The sequence below is a fragment of the Seriola lalandi genome, unplaced genomic scaffold (assembly GCF_002814215.2).
Source record: "Seriola lalandi dorsalis isolate HSWRI2012SDOR001 ecotype SW California unplaced genomic scaffold, Sedor1 jcf7180002054058, whole genome shotgun sequence".
Classification (NCBI taxonomy): Eukaryota; Metazoa; Chordata; class Actinopteri; order Carangiformes; family Carangidae; genus Seriola; species Seriola lalandi.
In genome coordinates this window covers 150,003-171,804 of record NW_019524611.1, presented here as the reverse complement: position 1 = coordinate 171,804, position 21,802 = coordinate 150,003, and the positions used below count along the sequence as shown (strand labels likewise).

Below are 21,802 nucleotides of genomic sequence, written 5' to 3'. Positions count from 1 at the left end.
GCCGAGGGGGTGGGGGGTGGGGGGGTCTCTCGGCCATGATATCATATCTGTGCCATATTTTCCACTAACCCCAGTGAGTCAGCAGAGCCCACCCAGCGAGGATGTGTGGTCACACCTCGGACTCGGAGGACACTTCCCTCTCAAAATAGCACATTTGTAATGTCATGCAGGCGAGGCTGCAACCACGGTGCTGACTGACCTGCACATTTTTATTGCCCAACAACATGGCTGACCTTTGAGCCTCTACAGGCCATCGTTGTGGATCACACAAGAATGCACAAAAAAAAAAAGAAAAAAGACTCCGCTGTGGCTCGTGCACATGTGAACCGACCTCTTACATGTGCATGTTACATAGAGAGAGAGAGAGAGCAACGTAACTACAAATGCCGTTACACACTCAAACACCATCATGCCCTTCATGTCAGCATAGAGGAAAAATGCCACAATGGCTTCAATCAGCCCCGACCAAAATGCAGAGTTCATTCTCCACCAGAGGCATTTTTATCTTTAATTAGAGGAGCGAGCAGCTGTCTACAACCCAAACCTGCTCACTGCTGTGATGGCAGGCCTGCACACAAACACTGATTTCAAATCCAGTCATACTCCTTCACTTCTAACAGCAAATTCCTCCATTTTCCTTCAGGTTTGTATTGTGTCGATGCCATAGTCAGTCGTTATTTGGAATCACGTTGGTGTCATCACAGAGAAAAAGGTTTAGATTTCTTTAGAATTAGTTCAGATGAAATAGAATTCACCTTAAATTTACAGTTTTTACCATTTTCATCTCCATTAAAACTCTGTAAGGTCAAAACTAGTCAACGTTTACCAATATACCCAATTGTATTAAAACAAACCCTGTTCAGTTTTGCCATCTTTAAAAGCACCTTTAGGTTTCCTGGATTCACTAAGTCTCACTGCTGAAACTGGCAAAAAATCATCAGTCACAGATTCTGAGTATTTTCTGATTTTCTTCTTCGTCTTCTAGATAGTAAATTGAATATCAAATGAGTAACACATCTTCGGGTTTTCTACTGTTAGTTGGACAAAACAGAAATGTCATTATGGGTTTTTCTCTCCTTTATGACAAGGCTCAAACCAAATGATTAATAGATCAATTGAGAAAATAATCTGCAGTTGCAGCCCTAGACTGGGGAGTAATAAAATTCGCTGCAGAGTCTTGTTTTTAACCCCTGAGACCTCAGTGAAGCACCAGTGGGCCAGCCATTAGAGGCTCATGCTATGCAGCCAGATATTGTTCAAACCAACTGATAGATTTAATGCGTCCTGGTTTAAGTTTTTCAAAGACAGCAAATATTTCAGGCTGAGTTTTTAGGAAACTGTGTATAACATGATAGAGAATATCCATTCCAGTTGTGCAGATGCAGGAAAATTGAGCTTTTTGTCTGAAGATTTCACCCTCAAGATCTGGTGGTAACTCAGGTCTGCAGTAACTTTCCCTCAGCTTCCACTAGGATGTAGATATCATTAGAGGAGACGGTGAAACCGATCACAGTAACCTTCACCTCTCCCCCACCCTGTTCCTCACCAGTTTCATCCTCGCCTCTCGCCGTGTTGTTTTCCCTCTCAGCACTTTAATCTTAAAAGTGGCTGCCCCTGATGAGGAAGATCAAAGCAGCCCCGCACCGAGCACAGGTCACCAGCTCCATCCTCGTGTTCATGGAGCACGGTGATATTATTGATTTCTCTGAGATCAATCTCGTCAGCTGCTGTTATCCTCTATTGTACCAAAGAGAGCTGGACATGAAGAAGAAAGGAAGAGGAGGAGATTCCGACCTGTTATGTAAGTAGCAGGGAGGATTTTTCACAAGGTAACAACAATGTGTGGAACACAAGTCCACTGAGATCTTGGATGTTTCTCTTCTCTTTTTTTTTTTTTTTTTTCAACTTTTCGTCTAAATTTGTCCGTCGTGTCAGAGGGATGCCTGTGCAGATCTGGCAGGGGGAGCTTTTCCGAGAAATGAGCGAGATGAATGCTCTCTCATAGCCACGGGGAGTTGCATGACGTCAGTCGCCATTCACTGTTTGTGCACAGTTTTGTGTTTTGTTACACACACACACGGATGTATGAAGCAGTGTTTTTTTCCAGATGAATGCTTGCATAGATGCCTAGTTCTTAAGTAAGATAACCCTTTGGAGCAAGGCAGAGGTGGATTACATGGCTGCTGAGCCCAGAGTCACAGCCAGGGATCCAGTCAAAGTGGTGGGAGGGAAGGATGGAGGAGGGAGAGAGAGGAAGAAAGAGAGAAAAAAGAGGGGGGGGGGTGAAAGCAAGTGAGGGGTTTCTATTTCAAATCTCCCTGGACCCCCCAAGGCACTTCCGCTCTGTCTGCATCCTCCACCAAAATAAATCATTTCCATCAAAGGAGAAGCTCTGACCATTCAGTGCTTCTCCTCCTCATCCAAAACAAACTCACATAAGCTGCTGTATTTATCTGATAAAAACTTATTCAGTGCTGTTTCAAATGACCACACACACTGATTTGACAGGCTGCCAAATCAAAATCGCACATGCAAAATTAACCAGACATCAACTTAAAAATGGCTCAATTAATAATAAAAAACACCTCTCCTTCCATTCCTACTGGCAAACTTGTTTTTCATGCTCTTATATAACATCTCTATTATGTTGCTCCTTGGAGAGGCTGCTTTGTAAATGATCTTTTCTCACACTCTGAATTCTCTGCAAAGAGTGTCCTTAATGTTGTTTTTTCCTGAATGCATCCCATGAGCAAAACACACGAGAAATAGAGAGTATTTAATGCAGTGTAGCTACAGCGAATGCACCACTGGGGTAGTTAAAACCGCCGTCAGTTACATGTCTGTCTGTCACACGGATCAATAGGTGGTGCTCTTGCATGGGCTGCTGAACTTTTCCCCCGTCCTCTCCAAGTCGCACATGACGTTCATCTTTGTGCACTAGAGATCGAGCCGTCTTTTTCTGTTGCAATGCTGTGTGACCAGACATTTATTATTAACAAATTGCTTACGTCATCTGACAAGTAGGGGGAAGATCATTTACGTAGACCGTGATGATGTGATTGGTCGCCGAATTAAAAGCCTTTAAATAAAGGGCGAAAAACACCAAACGATGCCAGTTCTGGAGGAGAAGATCGCATTGTTTTTATTATTTTGTAGGTAACTGCATGGAGAGGAGAGGAGGAGGGGGGTGCGTGTCAACAAAATTACACCACCGAGGCTTGACAACGTGAAGCAGTCACACACAAAGCACATACATACACAGACGCTCGCGCGCGCGCGCGCCCGCAGCTCTCCGAGCGCACAGCCGGGGCTGTGCGTCCGAGTGCGCCAGTGAGTGTGTGTTTTGAATTCAAATGCAGCAACACACCAGAGCTGCAAATGCGGAGACTGAGAAGAGGATGGCGACTTGGGAACGGAAGCCCTCAATTATTGTCTTTTTCTCTTCCTTAGCCGAGTCCAATGTATTCACAAGATGCCTCAAACCTGGCTCAGGTTATCCCGGCTCTCTCTCACACACACTGCCCCCGTGATAAGTAGCCCACTTCTGCTGTATTCCTGCCGTGCCAGGCACAATTGGCAACATTAAGCGAGGTAATAATCATGAAGATGCACCTACCATATTGACTTCAGAGACCATGTCTATGCTGGCTATGTCTATATTCATCCCCACAGCCACCGGGGCACCTGTGAAGGAAAGGAGGCATTAATACAACACATATGAATTATTCTCTCATCATGTAAATTTAACAAATTCGTGACGCGCACACAGGTTCCTCTCTGCTCCCCTCCACCTACAGGAGACTTGTGCACCATCAGTCTGAGCAAAAAAAATCTTCATGTTTAACACGCAGATGAGCTTAAATGCTGCTAATTTCATATTTTTAGTGGAATGATCAAACATTGATGAACGGGATCGATCACGTTAAAAGCCTGTCTTATATCTCCTCATCAAATGAAATATGCTCATCATTCCTTAGCCTAATTGGAAAGGCCTATTTGGCTGTGAAGGGATGATTATGTAAATTAAAGCAGATTTTGCGATTCATTAAACATGTATTGCACGTCAGGAGGGCGTGAAAACATGACATTCCGTTTTCAATTTGCTCGTTACCTCCGAAATCTGGCCTCAACCGAATGTCGTATCCTTTCATCAGTCTGTCCACTGTCTCTTTTACCAAAGGCATATTGCTCGGATCTTTGATATCCTTGACGCTGGGGAGAAAAAGGTGGTGTAATGCAAAATAGCTTATTAATATCACACGCTAGGCACGCTTTAACAGAGGCTACGTGACATGCAGGATACAATACAAAAAAATAATAATGCAAACGTTTACCTTTGAGCCCAGACAAAAGTCACTAGTAAGGAAAAAGTAAAAATCCCAAAGTGGTTTTTCCTGATCCTCCCCATCGCAACAGTTTTTGAGGTGGTTTCGGGATGCGAGTGAGGAGAGCGCACATCCAACTTACTCCACACAGTGCAGAGGAGCCAATGAGGGGCGCATGCGTGCAGCCAGCCCAAGATCAAAGAGTGGAGACTGATGATGGTGGATGAGCAGTTTCCATTGCAGAGAAAAATATTAAAGGGACAAGTGGATGTGCGTAATGAAGAAACAAGCGTTTATGCCAGAAGTGAAAAGAACAACAACTGTGTTAATTTTAGGCTCATTTTATTGTTATATGTTTTTTATATGGCAGATAACTTTGTCTAAATGCTGACAAGGTCAAATAGCTGGATGCACTGTGGGGTTAAAATGCTCAGATTGCCAAGTTAAGAGCAAGTTTATATCTTGTGTTTTCACGTTATCAGTCATGTTCAGTGGCTAAAAAGAGAACAACACTCCATCCATTTCAGGTAGACACTTTCTATGCAAACACCTGAGCCCAACAATCATGCACCGTCAATACAAAAATAGAAAATTAATGTCAGCAACACCCAGGGGTATTACATCCCACTATTCCCTGAAATGTTTCCAGAGGACCTGCAGTAGATCTGAAAATGCAAAAGGTAGCATCAGAGCGCCACAGCAGAAAGGTGGGATGGAAAACACAATCCCACAATTCATTTTCTCAGGTTTGAGTACATTTTTGAAGCCGCAAGGAGGGATGCAAGCCTCCTCTAAATTGCCTTTGATCTTGTTGTAGTGGGAGCTGTGCTTCTGTAGAGGGCAGGCTTCTGAAAGCATTGGTTCACTGTTGCATCACCACCAGTTACAGCCATCATAGATTATATCATCCACTTCTATTTGATGTGTTTCTTGGTGTGTGTGTGTGTGTGTGAGTGTGTGTGTGTGTGTGTGTGTGTGCATGTGCGTGTGTGTGCGTGCATGCGTGAATGTGCGCGTGTGTGTGTGTGTGTGTGTGATGGGTGTGTGTGTGTATGGGTGTGTGTGTGTGTGTGTGTGCATGTGCGTGTGTGTGCGTGCATGCGTGAATGTGCGCGCGCGCGTGTGTGTGTGTGTGTGTGTGTGTGTGTGTCATGCATACTGTATGTGTGTGGTGTCTGTCTCGGTCCGGGGCCCGAGAAGTTGTTGTTGTGTGTGTGTGTGTGTATGGCGGGTTTAAAGTGATTGAGGCCTGTGAAGGGCAGCTCTTCAGCCACTGATCAGAACACAAGTGGGCAGTGGTCACAGCCTGTGAAATGAATAGATGTGCGGCAGGAGTATAAATGAGTTTCTGATTAATTTCTGTCAGATGAGAGCAGAGTGAATGCTGAGAGCTTGTTCAGAGAGGGAGAGAGGAGGGCGAGGTGAGGCTGGCTGGATGCTGAAGGTCTCTCTGGTTGCACGTGCCCTTTTCCAGGTCCTCTTAGTTTTCAAGATCCACGTCCCTGCAAGAGCAGAAGCAGAGCGCAAAATGTGAGAGGAGCATACCGAAACCTCTGTTTCCACAGTCAGAGTCGCTCTATCGCAGTATACTGCACAGCCCAAACTGTTACTGTGCTCCCTGTCCTCTCAGTGCCTTCTTCAAAAGTACCAAGCGAAGGACGTGGTGAAAATATGTAAAGGGAATAGATGTGATGCAGCTGTTCTCGTGCTCTCCATCTTGTCTCTCTCATTATTCTGCACAATGTTATAAACAAAACAACCATAAGAATTCTCTGACAGGAACATGAGATGCATGATGAGCAGATTTGCACTCCCCAATGTTACATAACAGATCTCCCTCTCTCCCGTCTCGCTCCCTCTCTCTCTCACGCTCTCTCTCCCTCTTTTTGCACTATTTCTCTCTCTTTCTTTCTTGGACATGGAGCTTTGTGTTCTATAAGTGGCTCACTTATAAGCGGGAAAGTGAATAGTCGTTTTTTCATGTGGTTAATGTACAAAGTAAGCTCTGGTTGATTTCGCCTATGAGACCAACTCCCCATGGAGAAACAGTGTTGTCATTAAAACAACTGGGGTTTTGCCAGCCCTCAGGTAAACCTTATATAAAAGAAGAGAGAGCTTGATGCATATTTTTCTTCTCAAATTAACGTGAGTGCTCAGCCCCTTTTGTATTGTAAATCTATGATGATGATAAAAGCCACAGTGCTGGCATCAATGCAGCAACAACGCCACCTAACATCATTCTCTTCTTTTTTTTTCTCGCCTACAACTCCTGGGGCTTTTTCAGCATTAGAAATTATTGATGTTTTTACTACCTAGATAAAAGTCTTTGACAAAATTTGTGGGTAGTTATTGTTCCACTGAATCTATCATAATTAGAGTAGAGGTTTGTGGCGTTGAGATACAAAGTAAGTGTGCATAAACATCCTTTGTCCATTGTGAGATTTTTTTTTCTCCTGTTTGCTCATTCGTACAAGAATTCTGGAAACTCTCCAAGTAGGTCCCTGCTATTTTTGCCATTTTGTGTGAAAGGCTTTTTGGATCTGCTGCCTTGTGACACACAACTCAAAAGGTTAAAGGTTAAACTCAAAAGCGAAGCTTACTTTTAAGACATAAACATGTGTATAAATACTAGTAGAATGTATCTTTATGTCAGTGGCTCCAAATATAAGAATTTGGGTCCCACAAAGACTATAAGATAAATGTAAAAGTCTGCAAGAATAAAAATACAATATTTTTGCTATAAAAGATTATATTTACTTTTTCAGATTTTCTTAAAATCGTAAAATATCTAAATCTAAATATTGTTTAAGTGAAACAGTCTGAGACGCAAAAGAAGAAAAAGAAAAGCTAGTAGTATTCTGTATAGTCTGTATGTCTCTCAATACTTCCTTTGCTGACTGCGGCACTCACCTGCAAGCCCATTTGTTTCAAGTTAAATTCATAAATCTTCAAAAACGCATCACAAACATAAAGGTAATATATAGCGGAGTCTAAGTATTTTCCAGAAAGACCTGGGCACTGCAGCCTCGCACTAGCAAACACCACTCAAACAGGAGTAAATAATACATTTGTTGGGGACTATTTTCAGCCGTGGATTATAACACATTTGGTGATCTAGTATTTATGGTGGTGGGATGGCGCATGTGGGAACCACTCAAAATAAACTACAGTGCCCATGTTCACCATAATGAAAAAACATTTCACCCAGTGCAGCTGTGTGGCTCATCGATGTGTTTTTAATACTTTTTGTCACAATGGACTATTATGGCACAGAGGAAAATCCTATCACGCTTTGGAAACTGAGACAACACTCGTGAGTAGGATCGATTCATTGCTGGTTTTGGTCTTTCCATGGAATTTCTTGTCAATAAGAGAAATCTGAATATCACCAGCCCTATCCTTTAAATGTCTGGACTTCTGAATGGTGCCTTTGCCCTTGTAGATATACCAGGCAATACCCAGATAGATGTACAAAGATAACTGAATGTGGCTAGTGTACCTGGCCCTCTCCATGGTGTCCTTGGCCAGGTAGATGTACCAGTAGATGAGGTTGAAGAGGGCGAAGGCCAGGGGGAAGAGGACACGGGCATACATGTCGATGGGGCTGGTGCCGGCCAGCTGTGGGATTTGAGGAAAAGCTGAGCCCTGCTGGAGGAAGATCGGCAGTGGCGGAGCATCTCCTGGCTCACTGCGGCACACTGAGTGGTTTCTCCTCTTCAGGCCTTCCCGAGGGCTGCTGTCCGACTGGTGGGAGGGGGGCGGGGGTGATTTGGAAGGAAAGCAGGAGGGGGTGAGATGGGGTTAGTGTGGGTTTTATGGTGCACAATGTGAGAGAAAAAAAGGGGTTTCTGCGCTGCAAGTACATACAGTATACTGTATGCCAATCTCAACATGCTGCAGTCATGTTTGTTCCCACTGGAGCTTTCTCTCAATGGCATGCCAACATCCCTATAGAACGCAGCAGGTAGTTTGCTGGATGTCCATAGGATTGTTAGGAGATTATGCAGGAAGGAGTGCTGGAGTTGCTCTCTGTTCTCACACTGAGGCTATTTTTAAAGCATCTAACCATGAGCCCTACACGTGAGACAGATCCCAGGAGGATGCTGTGGTGGCTTACTGTATTAGCATAAAGCATATAGCTGGAGATGAGAGCACTACAACAGCACATATTACTATTTAATGTGTGGTGTGCCCTGAATGGCGAGAATGGAAAAGGCAGGGTGACTACTTGGAAATGCATAGAAAAAGACTTCCTATCTGTGGCAGGATTTCTTGTTCTCTGCATCTGAGTGTGAAGCTGCTGGCTTAGTGTTCATTATCAGCATCACTGCATCAAACTCTCTGCAACACTGAGGAGACTGTATCTCACCATTATTAGCTATGTAAATGCATTTGAGACACCTTCTATATAAATGCATGGCTTCTCAAATGTAAATCACACACTTTGTTCAAGTGATAGCAGAAGCTGATGTTGCTGAGCAGATTACGTTCATACCAAGTTTCAGAAAACACTAGACTACAGTAGAGAATAATACAGTATAGATTTGCTACAGTCCACATGTTTGCAAATCTGACGGTAAAGATGTGTATGCATCCCTGGAACACGGTGCATTATTGTTTTTTTCGGATCCCTGACTTGCGTGACATCTTATTACTGCAGACAAACAGCGTCTTATAGAAAAAAATGTGTGGAATATTCAAGAGGCCAATCTCTAACATTTTTTTAATTTAAAGAATCAGTTCAGAAATTGAAGATTGATACGAGAAGATTGACAACACTATCATGTTTGTATGCTAAATTAGTTTAGCTTGACAATAAGATTGGAAAGGTGGGAGACAGCTTGCCTTGCCTGGGTGCTGGACATCTTGTGTAGCTCTTGGCAAGAAGATGAAAAAGCCCAATATTTTCCAAAATGTTGAATTATTCGTTTGACTTTTTTGTGCCTTTCATACCTCTGTTTTGGTCAAATATCACAATCCTTCCTGAAAAACAGAGCTATTCCCTGAATTATTACTGTTTCTACTTAATGTTCACACCCATTCAGAAATGTAATATATGACATACAGTATATGTCCCTATATCTATGTTGCCATAGATGTCACTTATATTACTATCACATATATACATCCTCTGGATATATGAAGTTATACATTTATAACATATATGAAATAAAATTTGTATAGATACATATATTCAAAAAAATGTCAGAATTTTTATTTGGTGTAAGATGTTGTTACCATGTATGTTAATGATATTTATTTAATTTATATGCAAGGTTATTAAAACAGCATATATTATATATATATATATATATATATATTAAACAAATGTATATGTTAATATATGTTTTCTTATTCATTTCTTATTAATTTCTTGGGGAACATTGTCTCAGACTTTTGGACCATGCTATATATAATATCAATGTATATATGTCAATATATGAAATGGTTCCAACTTCTAATAGGTTTCATATATAATTGTTACATATATGTTTTTATTCCATATGTACATATATGTCATATATAGGAATTCAATATATGTACATTTGCGTATGGGAAGACTACTTCACAATTTCTTGTTGTTTTATGTGTAATATATGAACTGAAATGGCAATCAAAAGGTGCAACCTTAACCATTAAAGCTCTTTTACTTGTGGTTCTGATTCTACAAAACAATTATATAAAATTGGCACGGAAATGTTTTAAAGATGACAGTGGATTTTAAGCTGGAATTCATCGTTCTTTGTAAACATAAAAGTAGTTCCTCACCGAAACTGTGTCGTCATCGTCGCTGCCGGTAGCCAACACCTCAAGCTTGTCTTGTCTGGCTCTTTGTTTCTTCAGACGGTTGGCCTGGAGGGTGGCAAAGTAGTTTACTGCTGCAAACTCAATGAGAGCCGACGCCACGAAGGCAAAGCACACAGCAATGAACCAATCCATCGCAGTGGCATAGGCCACTTTGGGAAGTGACTGACGGGCGCTGATGCTCAAAGTGGTCATTGTCAGCACTGTGGTGATGCCTAGAGGAAGACAAGAATATACATGCACTCTGACAAACACATTCCATGGACATATTTTGATATCAAGTGTGATTAGTAAACATTAATTGTGAATATATACTGGTTGGAAGAGGAGCGTACCAGCAACTGTACGAGCAGGAACAGACTCTTTGTTAATCCAAAAAGAGACTTGTGACAACACAACAACCATTATGAGGGGGATGTAGGTCTGTATGAGGTAGTAGCCGAGCTTCCTCTGGAGGAGGAAATGGACCACCTGCACAGAGTAGTGACCTGCAAGATAACCAGCATGTGTGAAGAGAGCAACCCTGAGGGACATAGCAGGGTAGCACAGAACGGATGCCCTTGCCTGCCCTTGAAACAGAATAGCTGCTGAGAGAAGCATATAGATATATTGCTGCTGTTAGGACTGGAATAGCCAGCTAATTGTAAGGCAGCGTGCGAGAGACAAGAGGAAGGAAGAGAAGAAGGAAGAGAACAGGACAGAATTGAGGAGGCAAGGAGGAGGGAGCACAGCAGACATTTGGAAATGGGATAAAGTCAAGAGGAGGAAGAAGAAGCGAGTGAGGAGGGGGCAGAAGGAGAGCATGCAGTGTCACTATGCGTAACACTGCCCTGCTCCGCCTAACACATGCATGCAGACATTCACAGACCAAAAACACGCTGCATCATGCACACACATATACAGAGGTTGTCTCTCTTGCTCTCAGTGTTTTCTAAATGGGTATCATCTCTACGTTTTGGAGGCTGCCTCATCCTTTTCCTTTCTATTCCAAGAATATGTTGGGTTCACAGCAGGAGAGCACTTCTTCTTCTTCTGGTGAAAAGAGAAAATGCACACATACACATCACACACATACACACTCCTCCATCCTTCCTCCTCTCTGTCAGTGCATTCACTGGGCTTTAAACCCTGTAGTTCTTTTTTAAGGCACACCGTACGCATTAGGCCTTGACCACTTAAGCATCTTAGATGGCTGCTCAAGGAAGTCTTTGCTTTTATATCGGTTCTGCTGCAGGAGAGTAGTGGACACTAGTGCAGAGATTGAAGAGACTCATTTGACCTCGTTCTACTCACAGATTCATCAGCTCCTGAGTATTTTTTAATTACACTTTTAAGTGCGGGTACAACTGTAACAGTGTTCTGATATCAAGAGCAATGTGACAGCTGACAGTGAGCATTACCTGTATTTGATTTGAATATCTCACTGGACAAAGTCTGTCCCACCAGATCATACTGCAGAAGACTCATGGACTCCTTGGGACAATCAACAGATGCTATCGGCCCCTTCCTCCAGGTGAACATAATTTCACTGCTTGTGTAGGCATCTAAAAATGCAAAGACAATTTGACACTCGAAACGTTCAAATGTTGGACACATTTATGAATCTGGACATTACTGGACATTATTATCATTATTATTATTATACTTGTGTTTATGAAGACTAACAGCTACATACAGAATACTTACAGCTTCCAAACCTGAGAGGACAGGCATGGCCATCCATGGGGAAGTCTATCAACCTCATGGGACATTCTGCACTGATTGTCAGTCTAACATGAAGAAGACACTGAAATCAGTCTCAGTTATTCATTTCAGTGAATCTCATATCTTATGAGCAAAACAACAACGTTACTATCTAAGATTACCTCATAGTGTAGAGGACAGTCCCATTCTGCATGATGCGGAAGAGCTTGTTGGGTGTGGTCATATTATGGGAAATGGACTTCTTGGAGTTTCTGAAGAAAGTATCTGGTGTCCAGATCTTGTCCACCATAAGGTTGTTCAGCCGCAGGATTTCAGTGGGTCCCTCGAACTTAAGACGCTCATCAACCCACATTTGACGGAAGAACATGTCCATAGTGTACTCCTGATGCATGAACATCAGACATTAGTAGATATCTTATGAACCATATGTTTTACAAACCATGCCACCTTAAATTCCAGCTTTAAATTTAGATCTTTGCGGACTACAAAGATAGTAGTCCTGTCAGCATCTATAATATTGAAGATACATTTCAACTTGCAGTGGAAGGTGAGGAGAAATGACGAGGCAATGATGGATGCCACTCATCCCAGATAATCATTAATCACTCCATTCAGCCATTTCCTCTGTCTGACATGTTGTCATATTGATTTAGAGGCCATCAATAATGGAGTTATAGGGCTGGTCAAACAGATTAAAGCTCATTAGATGGTCTCATGGCAGATTGCCCATAAGGCAGGCATTCAGTGGTCACTGAAGCGCCGATATCTCCCATAGTCAGCACATATACATCTCCTTACAGAAGTAGTATCTTACCATCTCAACATCTGAAACTGGTCCAAAGCTGGTGACAAAGATGTCTGTTTTCACCTCTGTAACACCACCTGCAACAGTCATTAGCAACTGTACAGTGAACACAGTAACACAAAAATTTTATGTCACAATGTACTTAATTTATCTTAAGGCGAAGCTTTAGAAGCAAGGATTTAGGATTTGAAGTTTGAATTACCTCCAGATCCAGGTCGCAGTCTGTTGTCATAACCATCCAAAAGCCGATCCAAAATGCGAGTGATGTTGTCTGAGTAAATCTTCTCATTTCCACTTACATTACCAAGTCTGAAAGCAGAAAAAAAATTCCCAGGTTGAGTGTACTCTGACCCATGTTAACTTAAAGAAAGAAAACTTACCTTGTCCAGCAGATAAAAATAAGTAAATTTAATAACAGGACAGCCATCCTGGGCAGCATTTATCACCAACTTTTTAGTCAACTCTCTAATCAACTCATACTTTAAAAAATTCTATGTGAGAGGTCTTTATTGGTGTCGTTAAAGTGACTGGTATGTATCTATAAGCACAAAGGAGGCACTAAAGCAGGAGCAGTAATCTAATTAACAGATTAGCAAATCCACTCCATTTTTAGACAAACAGGGGATTCTGTTGGTTTGTGATGCAGCTAAATTAAGATAATTAGAGTTGAATAAAAATGTGAAGTCAATGAAACATATCAATTGAAAAAAAAATAGTACTAATGATAGTTATGATACTGCTAGAACCTTATTATCTGTCTCAGTTGAACAGTTTTTCATGCTGTATTTCAGATTTTCACACAGCCGGTGGCGCTGCAGCCACAATGTCGTTTACAACCGGAAATGAAATTCACACTGAGAGAAGAAGAAGAAGTTTCGAGCGAGTGAGGGGCAAAACAAGACGGGGAGATTTAACATAGCCAACAAACATTGAAACCAGTTTTAACTGAAATATTCTTAATGACAGTCGTGCGCACATAAACAGCGGCAAAGATTAATTGTGTAGCAAACTGTTCACGTAACTTGTCTGCTGGCTAGATAGAGTTAGCTGACGTTAGCCGACCTGTTCGCCGGTGTGAAGCCTCAGCATGTCGGTGCACTTCGAGGAGAGGAGCGGTGTCGTCCCCTGTAAGACACCCTGGGGCTCCTGGTACCAGACCATGGAGGAGGTGTTCATCGAAGTCGATGTGCCTCATGGGACCTCTGCGAAAGAGGTCAGGTGCCATTTGGGATCTAGAGACATCGAGTTGCGCGTCAAAGGGCAGGAAATATTCAAGGTGAACGTCACTTTTAACTCCGTAGTGAAAGAAGAGAAAGTTTAAATGTGGAATCCAATCTAAGCCGATGCTATTTACATTTTCTAAAATTTTTGTCTGCCTTTTGGTAGGCGTAAAAGTAAAATCTGTGATTAAATGGCAAACAAGCAAAGTCTGGCAGAGAAAAACACCTCGAACCACTGTACACTGTAAGTGGGAATCAAAGCAGGAAAAGCACAGGTGTAATTAATAACCTTAATTATGGTTGTATGCCATTTAGGTGAGCCAGTTCCAGGATTTGGTATTGTAAATGCTGACTCACTAGAAAAGCTTCCTGGGACATTTAATGGATCAGAGCCATTGCTGATGTTGGTAGGTCCATCTGTGCCTTTCCTCTATGATAAATCAGAATCCCGTCTATGAAAAAGGTTTTTGGACAATGTCCAGATTTAAAATGAGTCTCTTCTCCATTCATTACAAAATCAACAATTTCTTTTCAGCTTCAACAATTGGAGAAAATCAGGAATATCATCGGCCTTCCTTGTTCTAGTCCTATTCAACCCTGATGAGATTAATCTGAAGAACAACTCCCTGTTACTTTAAATTCATTATTCATGAAAGAGGAAAAAAGGAAGGGAATGCTCAAAGTTGGACTTGAGTTCTGCCCAATTCATAATAGCCCCTCTTATTCTGAACTATACTGAAATCCAGAGATGGATCCATTGGATCCATGGATCCATCGTCGGTGACCAGTTTAATGCTCATGCAAAACAGTGTAGCAACAGAAAGATATAAATGCTTAAACCTTTGTTAATATTGACACATAATATTGTTAGCTCAGACAGATTCTCAAAAATTCAACTGTTAGCTTGATGGCAACTCCTGAATTATTTATATTCCTTTTTATCTATAAGTGTCCACCGATGAAAAGAATCAAAGATTGTTCATGAAAGTATTCCAAGTTGTGAATATTGTCAAGTGAAATCCATTGCATACTGTCAGGCAACTTCTTCACTTCTTTCAATATGATAACTATTGCTATTAAGCAAACTATTAAGTTCTGGTTGGGGGGCCTTTGGGTATCCTTGTTTTTGTCCTATCACTTTGCCATCTGTGCTGTGACTGTTGTTTGACTGACCGAAGTCATTGATCTCCTAGCTTAAAACCCTGGACAGAAAAAGCTAAACTTGTTGACATCCATGGGTAAACCCCATGAGATAGCTCGGGCCTTGAGCCTTCGGAAAGGCCTAGGCTAGTATAATAACCTTTGGTCCCACCCACTATAAATCAAAATGTGATTGGGTAATTCGCCTGCCACTTTCTAAACAAACACATGTGGCTATGAGGGCTTCAGGCCTTCTGCCCGACTTGAAATCCTAGCTAGCTAACCTTTTCAAAAAAAAAATCAGATTGGATAACTTTATTTTCATGATTTTACGGCATTAACCCTTAATTTCCTTAATGCAGAATTAGAAGAGAATAATCATTAAATGAAAGAGATTAAATATAACATTTAAATGCTGATATGTTAGGCCTTCTCTGAAGGCCTAGAAAGCCCTCAGGGTTTCCCACTGCTGAATTCATTAGCTCATAACAAGTTGCTACAACTGCTATGTGAACACATACATTAATTTTACAATCTTTTCTTTTTATATTCTGTCAGGGAAAGTTGTTTGGCACAACCGTGTCTGATGAGGCCACATGGACACTAGGTAGGTTGCATAACTCAAAGTTACATGATTACACTTCAGTAGACAAAACACACCTTCATCTCTTTCCTGTTTTCTCTGGTCTCCATCCTCAGAGGATAAGTGTCTCATCCGGATCATTCTGATGAAGGCCAACAGAGAGGCGGGGAACTGCTGGTCCTCGCTGCTGGAGGGGGAGTACTGTGCAAATGCCTGGGTTCAGGACCAGATGCAGAGAAAGCTCACACTGGAGAGGTTCCAGCGAGAGGTTAGTTTGATGTAGTGCCATTTGAAGTGTCATGGTGTATCGTGCCAAGTCAGTTTTATAAGTAATCAAATGTACACCTGTCTCCCTCTACATATGTCCACATCACTGTCACTTTGTTAGCTAGGTAGGTACCACTTTTATTGTAAGACACCCATTGTTAAAGTTGCAACAAATAGCTTTAGTACTGGTTTCAAATTTTGGGTTGGCAGGTTGTGAAATGTCCCTGTGGCTGGTGTTTGTCATTTCTATTTGGTAATAATGCAGTTATAAATGGTGCATTAATAAATGCTAGGGGTGTAACGATTCTGCGTCCATGATCTTGTGTCACAATACCATAAGACGTTATCCCCCTTACCCCCAACTCCCCGTTTCCCCAACCCACTGCAGCTTGTTGAGCTCTCATTATGTTACTTATATAAAAAAAACTAATTTTTTCATTTCACAATTAAACTTCAACACACAAAATAATATCCCCTAATAAATACTCACAGGTTTCTCTCTTTCTAATAAGCTATCAAATCTGTAGTTATAAATGTTAATGAGTCATTAAAGAAGGGCTTCAATCATCACGTCTGCAATCCTAGGTGTTAATAAGATGCTAATAAATGGATTTAAATCCAGATTGTCTACAGCCCATTTGAAAAAATAAGTGATCCAATGATCTAATCAGTCACAACCTTGCAGCCCTGAAGTTGTTCATATTAATGGCTTATAATTCATCTTTAAAGCCTGGTTAATGATTTATTAACAATTTATAAAGCCATTATGCACAGTGTATAAACCCATTAGAAAGTATGCCCTAAGTGGAAAGTGCTACCATCAACTTTAATCCTTCCTGAGTTATCAGTTTCACTGTTGTGGTTTGGGAATGTTTTGAGAGGAGCAGAGCCATGCTACATGTGTTTTTTTTCCATTTACACTTGAGATGTTTTTCAACTACTTCTTGGGGTGGATTTGAATTGATATGAATTCACCCTGAGTATCACAGATTTTTATCAATTTTACAGGGTGGATTTGTAAAAGGAATGGAAAATGTATGTTAATCTGGGTAAGTGGAAACAGGCTTACTTGTTATTCATTAATCGTCCTCCTCTTTACCAGAATCCTGGATTTGACTTCAGCGGTGCCGAGATCTCCGGGAATTTTGCTGGCGGTGGTCCTGACTTTTCCAGTTTACAGAAGTGACTGTTGCTATGATGAGGAAAAGAAAGCTCTCGAGATGTCACTTCTGTCTAACAATGTTGAGAACGTCTATGGCACGGCAGCAGAACAGTGGATCGGTCAGATTGTCAGCAAGGAGAAGCCAAAAGATTTGCCTTCAGAACTCTTGAACTTGACTCTTGGGTGGTCTACAAGACATTATTGTTCAAGAGACATAATTTGTTAAACACAGCCAGCCCTTTCTTTCATCTGCCATTCCTTGGCTGTGTAGAACTTTAAGCCAGATTTGGCAAGTTACATGGCCCGTTTTACAGGCTGAACAATAGTTGATTGGGAATGTTTAATTTGTTTTTAAAAAGCCTTTGAGAGTGATGTCTTTTAGTAATGAAACAAATGCATACAGCAATAGCTTTTCAATAAAGTTTTATTGAAAGGTACAAGTACATAGGTTAACCAGATGGTTGTATTCAATTAGCCATTTTGAATTTGAGAACACATTTTATTTTTCTCATTAAAAGAAACTTCTACTAGACAGGGAAACTGGCAAAGAAAATGCAATACAAATTCCAATCCACATTTCCACTACAACAACTTTTTTTTTAGTGTTCTCTGCATAATTGACAACTGAAATCAATTCATACATGTGGTACTGTGTCCACAAATTAAGAATCGGTGAAAACAACTCATCTGGAACCAACATTTCAGCTCTAATAGTATGGTAAGCCATACATGACGGGATCGTCACTAGCCTCACTTCACTGGAGAAAACCAGAGCTCCCTCGCTGTATCAACTTAAAAAAAACAAACAAAAAATCATCACCTTGGGTAGGAGTGTGCATTCAGGACAGTTTAGCAACCTAGGGTGGGAGTTAAGGATTTTGGGCCCGATTTCTTGGTTCCATTTTTGCTGTTCACAAAATCCTTCTCCCTCCTCTTCCACATGGTGGACTGAGGACCTAGGTGGTTCTATACTTATTAGCTTAAAACCAGCAACCCGTTCCAGGAAAAACCAAACACCTTGGTACGGATTTAAACAAGAACATACTGTACACTTGTGCAAGCAACTCAACCAGGAAAGTAAAACTTAGCAGGATGGCAGTAGATGAACCGTTCCCACGAAGCATTACTCCTTGGGAAGCTGAAATACAGTGTTCTTCACCTATGTATGATGACAAACAAACTTGAGGAAAAACTGCAATATGTTTAGCTTTTCCTTAAAGAAATCCATCATCACAGATGAAGATCTGTAAGGAAAATAACTGGAGCTGTACATGGGTGAGCTTACTGCAAGCCAGTCGCCCAAAAATTATAATCAATCAGGAAACAAAGATAATTTGGGGACAGTTGAAATTTTTCTCTGCATGCAAGGTCACCCATTTGTACCCCCAGATTTTAACAAGCTGACTCAGGTATGGTGGGAAGATGAGTGATCTTGTAGTAGCTGTGCTTCAGCTGACGTGCAGTTCTTCCTGAAATAGTCCAGCGAAGTCTTTGGCGGATAGGCTTGGAGCACTTGGTGGTGGCATACTCAGCCAGGCATTTTCCAACTAACTCCCGCACACAAACCAGGTCCCCATCTTTGATCTGCACAGAAGAAACACACACACATTAACAATAGGCAATCTTTGGGCTCTAATCAAACAAAGCTTATACCAAAACCAAACCAACAGAAAAATATTACTTTGAAGTTGTTTTTGTGCATCACACAGATTTAAGATTGTAAAAATAGATGGTGCCTACATTCAGCTGCTGCTGCAGACTTTTCAGGGCCTCTGAGACTGTGTCAGTGTGCTCAGGATCATGTTGTTCCTGGGCCTCAAAACACAGCAGAGCCATGGCAAGCAGAGATGGCTGCAGAGAAACAGAGTATACATTCCTAATCACAAAAGCTGCCGACACAGTAATCAGGTTTGTCTAAGAAACCTGGCATAGAAAACATGACAATATTTGATGACGATATGAGATGGCCTACTTTATACCTGAACTACCACTAAAGGACATTACCATGCAACATGAAAGCTGTTATGATTATTATGATTATCATGTGAAATGGTTAACAAACCTTGTAAATTTTTATGAATTCTTCTAATACAGTATCATTCAAACTAGAAATAGGCCATCTTTTAAAATGCTGGGAGACCAGTTATTTTGACCTACCTTTATTTTAGAGAAGACAAATGAGCAGTGACAGGCTTTCAGCTGAGCCTCCAGTCTCTCAAGACTCAGTATCTTCTTGCTGAAAAAACAAAATTCTTTTAGTGTCAAGACTGTAACTTATATATGAAATGGATGTGCGGCAGAGCTCACTAGATTAGACATCAGTCTGCTTCAGGCAATTCAAAAATGACAATGAAAACTAATTTAGATTTTTTAACTTAAGTACAACACCATAGTAACACTAACAATGTTTTGAACAGAGGATTTTCAAATTTGTTTTCTAACATGTCAAGTGACATGACAAGTGTCTAAAAATCTTCACCATTTCAAATAGGACTGTGCCTTTTTGCTTTGAAAATATTTTTGGCTAGTGTTCTCTTTAAAGCCAAATATGAGAAGACACATTTTAGTAGAGTAAATATAATCTTGTTGAGTCATGGTTCAGCCCTGCAGGTTGATGTTACCGTCCGTCCTTACCTCTCAGCATCGAGCTGCTCCTGGATGTGGCTGTGGAAGAGGCGGAGAAAGCGGAGGGCTGTGGGGGCCTTCACCTTCCAGTAGAGCTTCTCCATGATGATCTTCTCCATCCTCATCATATCAGACACTGTGAAGCGATTCTGACTAATGCGGATCAGGTCATTGGCTAGAGGCACGTTCTTCTCCTCTTCTGACGACTTCACAGCAATGTAGAAGCAGCACAGGCCCACGCAGGACAGGTGCTTAGGTTGAATCTAAAGAGGACAGCATGAGAGATAAGATTTAAAAAAAAAAAAAAAAAACTTTTTAACAAATTTAGCATCGTCATCAAGGTGAAAATTATGTTACTGGCATTAATGTGTACAAACCTTCATTACTGAGAGGAAGCGATCCAGCAAGCTAATGGCCAGTGAGAAGGTCTCTGAGCTGAAACCAAAGAACCTGGTCAGAGAGAGCAGGTCCTTCACCTCCAGCTCCCTCAGTCTGGCAGTCATCCTGAGGCCATTGTCCTGGGCGCTTTCGATGAGCCTCAAACCGCTCAGCTTTGGTTGGTATCGGCCCTCCAGATCTGTTAAGGCCTTCAGCTGAACTGCAAAGGGCTGTGCTCCAGGTCCTGTGACTGTATCAATCATCTGTGCCAATAAGAAAATATAGCTGAATGATACTGACTAAATCAAATTAAAACCAGTATTTTTGATCAGATGTCTCAGCACTGGTAATGTGACAACATTATGTGTGTGAGTATAAATTACTTTACTTATAGGTGCCAGGTGATATGATCTCTTAAGAGAAAAATGTTTTAAAAAAACTAAACATATTAGGGATATGACAACCAAAACGTCCAAGGTAGGGAATGTAATCACAGTCAAATAAGTTATAAATTTGCATCTGTGAACTAAGACCAGAAAAGGACTATTCAGATAATCATATAGCAGACTTATTTAATTAAATATATCAACAAATCTCCTTCTAAACAAAATGTCGAGTCTACCAATACAATTTACACCACTGTCCAATAGGAGAAAATGTATAAAATAAACCTGAATCTCACAGATGTTAATATTTTATACCATATAGACCCAAGATACAGTATCTTGCTAACAGCTAACAAGTTTGTTTTAAATTTTCCAAATGGTTGATTCATTTTATAACAGCTGTACCTCGACAACAAATTGTTTAACACAGTTCAGAAGATCACATTAATAAAGGCTCTAGTAAGAACAGATCTGGACAGGTGGTATGTGTTGCTCAGGAGTAGCTGAGACATGGGACTGCTTCCAAATTTGTATGTTATCCAATAACAAGCCTCTCCCCAGCAGCTGTCATTGACCTGGACTAGACAGACGATCCTACCACAAGAGTACGTAACATGGATAAGTCAAACAAAGTTCTTCACACTTTGCAATACAATTTTATCACATTTAGGTTATTTCAAGTTTATTAGAATATATTTCCCTTAGTTGTAAGACGGATTTGGACAGTCTGGTCACAGCATTAGGCTTCATATCAAATGACCAGGCCGTATGTGTGGCAGGGCAGGACCGGCGTAATGTCGGGACATGTCCCTGCCGCACACACTAATGGAGAGCTATCACACCACTGGATAACAACAAACCCAAGTGAGGTAACAAAATAGAAACTGTAAGACTATGGCTTGAACTATAAGACACAACACTGTTGGCATTATGTTTGTTTAACGTTATACTTGATAAAGGGGAAGGCACGGAAAATGACAAACTAATTTGATGTTAACGACGTAGCCGTTAGCTGCAACCGCTAACGCTAGCTAATATCAATTTTCATTGCTCAAAGCGTGAAGTTAGTTTCTTATAAGCTTCTGACTGAAAAATAATAACACGATTTGAGGATATCAATCCCCAAATACCACTGTAAATCAAACATATGGTTAGTTAATGCGACACATAAGGAAGATTGGTTTACTTACCTTGAATCAAGTTACGCTGCCTTTATGAAAAATCGGCAGTGGGGAAAAGCCTCCACGCGCTTTAAATAAGCGAGTGAAAAGAGGTTTAAAACACAAAAAAGTGTAAGTATGAACTTTCGCTAAAGAAAGTTTTAAGCATAGGTTAATTTCTGCCTATGCACACCCCCCTACCCTTGGCGTAAGGCGATGGGGAAAAGGGCAGTTTACGTATT

At 41.1% G+C, this 21,802-nt stretch overlaps 4 protein-coding genes across 6 annotated transcripts in view; 1 reads left to right on the top strand and 3 right to left on the bottom strand.

Annotated features, from left to right (window-relative positions):
* Positions 1 to 4,464, bottom strand: part of gabrb2a (gamma-aminobutyric acid type A receptor subunit beta2a) — a 31,349-nt gene extending 26,885 nt beyond the window's left edge. For both annotated transcript variants that reach the window (XM_023403054.2, XM_023403055.2), the window contains exons 1-3: positions 4,335 to 4,464; positions 4,112 to 4,212; positions 3,617 to 3,684 (exon numbers count right to left, since the gene is read on the bottom strand). In XM_023403054.2, coding sequence (XP_023258822.1) covers positions 3,617 to 3,684; positions 4,112 to 4,212; positions 4,335 to 4,408 — 243 coding nt within the window. In that variant the 5' untranslated portion in view covers positions 4,409 to 4,464. The remainder of the gene's footprint in view (positions 1 to 3,616; positions 3,685 to 4,111; positions 4,213 to 4,334) is intronic.
* A 903-nt stretch (positions 4,465 to 5,367) lies between these two features.
* On the bottom strand, positions 5,368 to 13,148 carry gabra6a (gamma-aminobutyric acid type A receptor subunit alpha6a). The gene is made up of 10 exons (XM_023403033.2): positions 13,020 to 13,148; positions 12,842 to 12,948; positions 12,649 to 12,716; positions 11,996 to 12,216; positions 11,817 to 11,899; positions 11,531 to 11,674; positions 10,466 to 10,618; positions 10,095 to 10,345; positions 7,825 to 8,069; positions 5,368 to 5,827 (listed from the first exon to the last, which is right to left on the bottom strand). Exons 1-10 carry the CDS (start codon positions 13,076 to 13,078, stop codon positions 5,806 to 5,808), a joined length of 1,353 nt encoding a protein of 450 aa, XP_023258801.1. The 5' UTR covers positions 13,079 to 13,148; the 3' UTR covers positions 5,368 to 5,805.
* Positions 13,149 to 13,462: 314 nt separating this feature from the next.
* Positions 13,463 to 18,005, top strand: nudcd2 (NudC domain containing 2). 2 transcript variants are annotated; one of them, XM_087173139.1, is made up of 5 exons: positions 13,463 to 13,541; positions 13,725 to 13,915; positions 15,558 to 15,606; positions 15,699 to 15,850; positions 16,952 to 18,005. In XM_087173139.1, the coding sequence occupies exons 1-5, from the start codon at positions 13,463 to 13,465 to the stop codon at positions 17,033 to 17,035; spliced, it is 555 nt and encodes a 184-aa protein (XP_087029265.1). In that variant the 3' UTR covers positions 17,036 to 18,005. The 2 variants fall into 2 exon arrangements, with proteins under 2 accessions (XP_087029265.1, XP_023258813.1); XM_023403045.2 differs by lacking the exon at positions 13,463 to 13,541 and having other exon boundaries at positions 13,555 to 13,915.
* Positions 17,418 to 21,802, bottom strand: ccng1 (cyclin G1). The gene is made up of 6 exons (XM_023403044.2): positions 21,591 to 21,802; positions 20,014 to 20,277; positions 19,646 to 19,899; positions 19,169 to 19,247; positions 18,752 to 18,862; positions 17,418 to 18,595 (listed from the first exon to the last, which is right to left on the bottom strand). The coding sequence occupies exons 2-6, from the start codon at positions 20,275 to 20,277 to the stop codon at positions 18,404 to 18,406; spliced, it is 900 nt and encodes a 299-aa protein (XP_023258812.1). The 5' UTR covers positions 21,591 to 21,802; the 3' UTR covers positions 17,418 to 18,403.

Coding starts and splice junctions, on each gene's coding strand:
- gabra6a (XM_023403033.2), bottom strand. CDS start 13,078: ATGCTGCCCAGGATGGCTGTCCTGTTATTAAATTTACTTATTTTTATC. Junction 12,949..13,019: donor ATTTTTATCTGCTGGACAAG/GTAAGTTTTCTT, acceptor TTCTGCTTTCAG/ACTTGGTAATGTAAGTGGAA. Junction 10,346..10,465: donor TCCTGCTCGTACAGTTGCTG/GTACGCTCCTCT, acceptor GTCTTCCTCTAG/GCATCACCACAGTGCTGACA.
- nudcd2 (XM_087173139.1), top strand. CDS start 13,463: ATGTCGTTTACAACCGGAAATGAAATTCACACTGAGAGAAGAAGAAGA. Junction 13,542..13,724: donor AGTGAGGGGCAAAACAAGAC/GGGGAGATTTAA, acceptor TGTGAAGCCTCA/GCATGTCGGTGCACTTCGAG. Junction 15,851..16,951: donor TGGAGAGGTTCCAGCGAGAG/GTTAGTTTGATG, acceptor CCTCTTTACCAG/AATCCTGGATTTGACTTCAG.
- ccng1 (XM_023403044.2), bottom strand. CDS start 20,277: ATGATTGATACAGTCACAGGACCTGGAGCACAGCCCTTTGCAGTTCAG. Junction 19,900..20,013: donor GCTTCCTCTCAGTAATGAAG/GTTTGTACACAT, acceptor TGTCCTCTTTAG/ATTCAACCTAAGCACCTGTC. Junction 18,863..19,168: donor TTGTCTTCTCTAAAATAAAG/GTAGGTCAAAAT, acceptor GTTTCTCTGCAG/CCATCTCTGCTTGCCATGGC.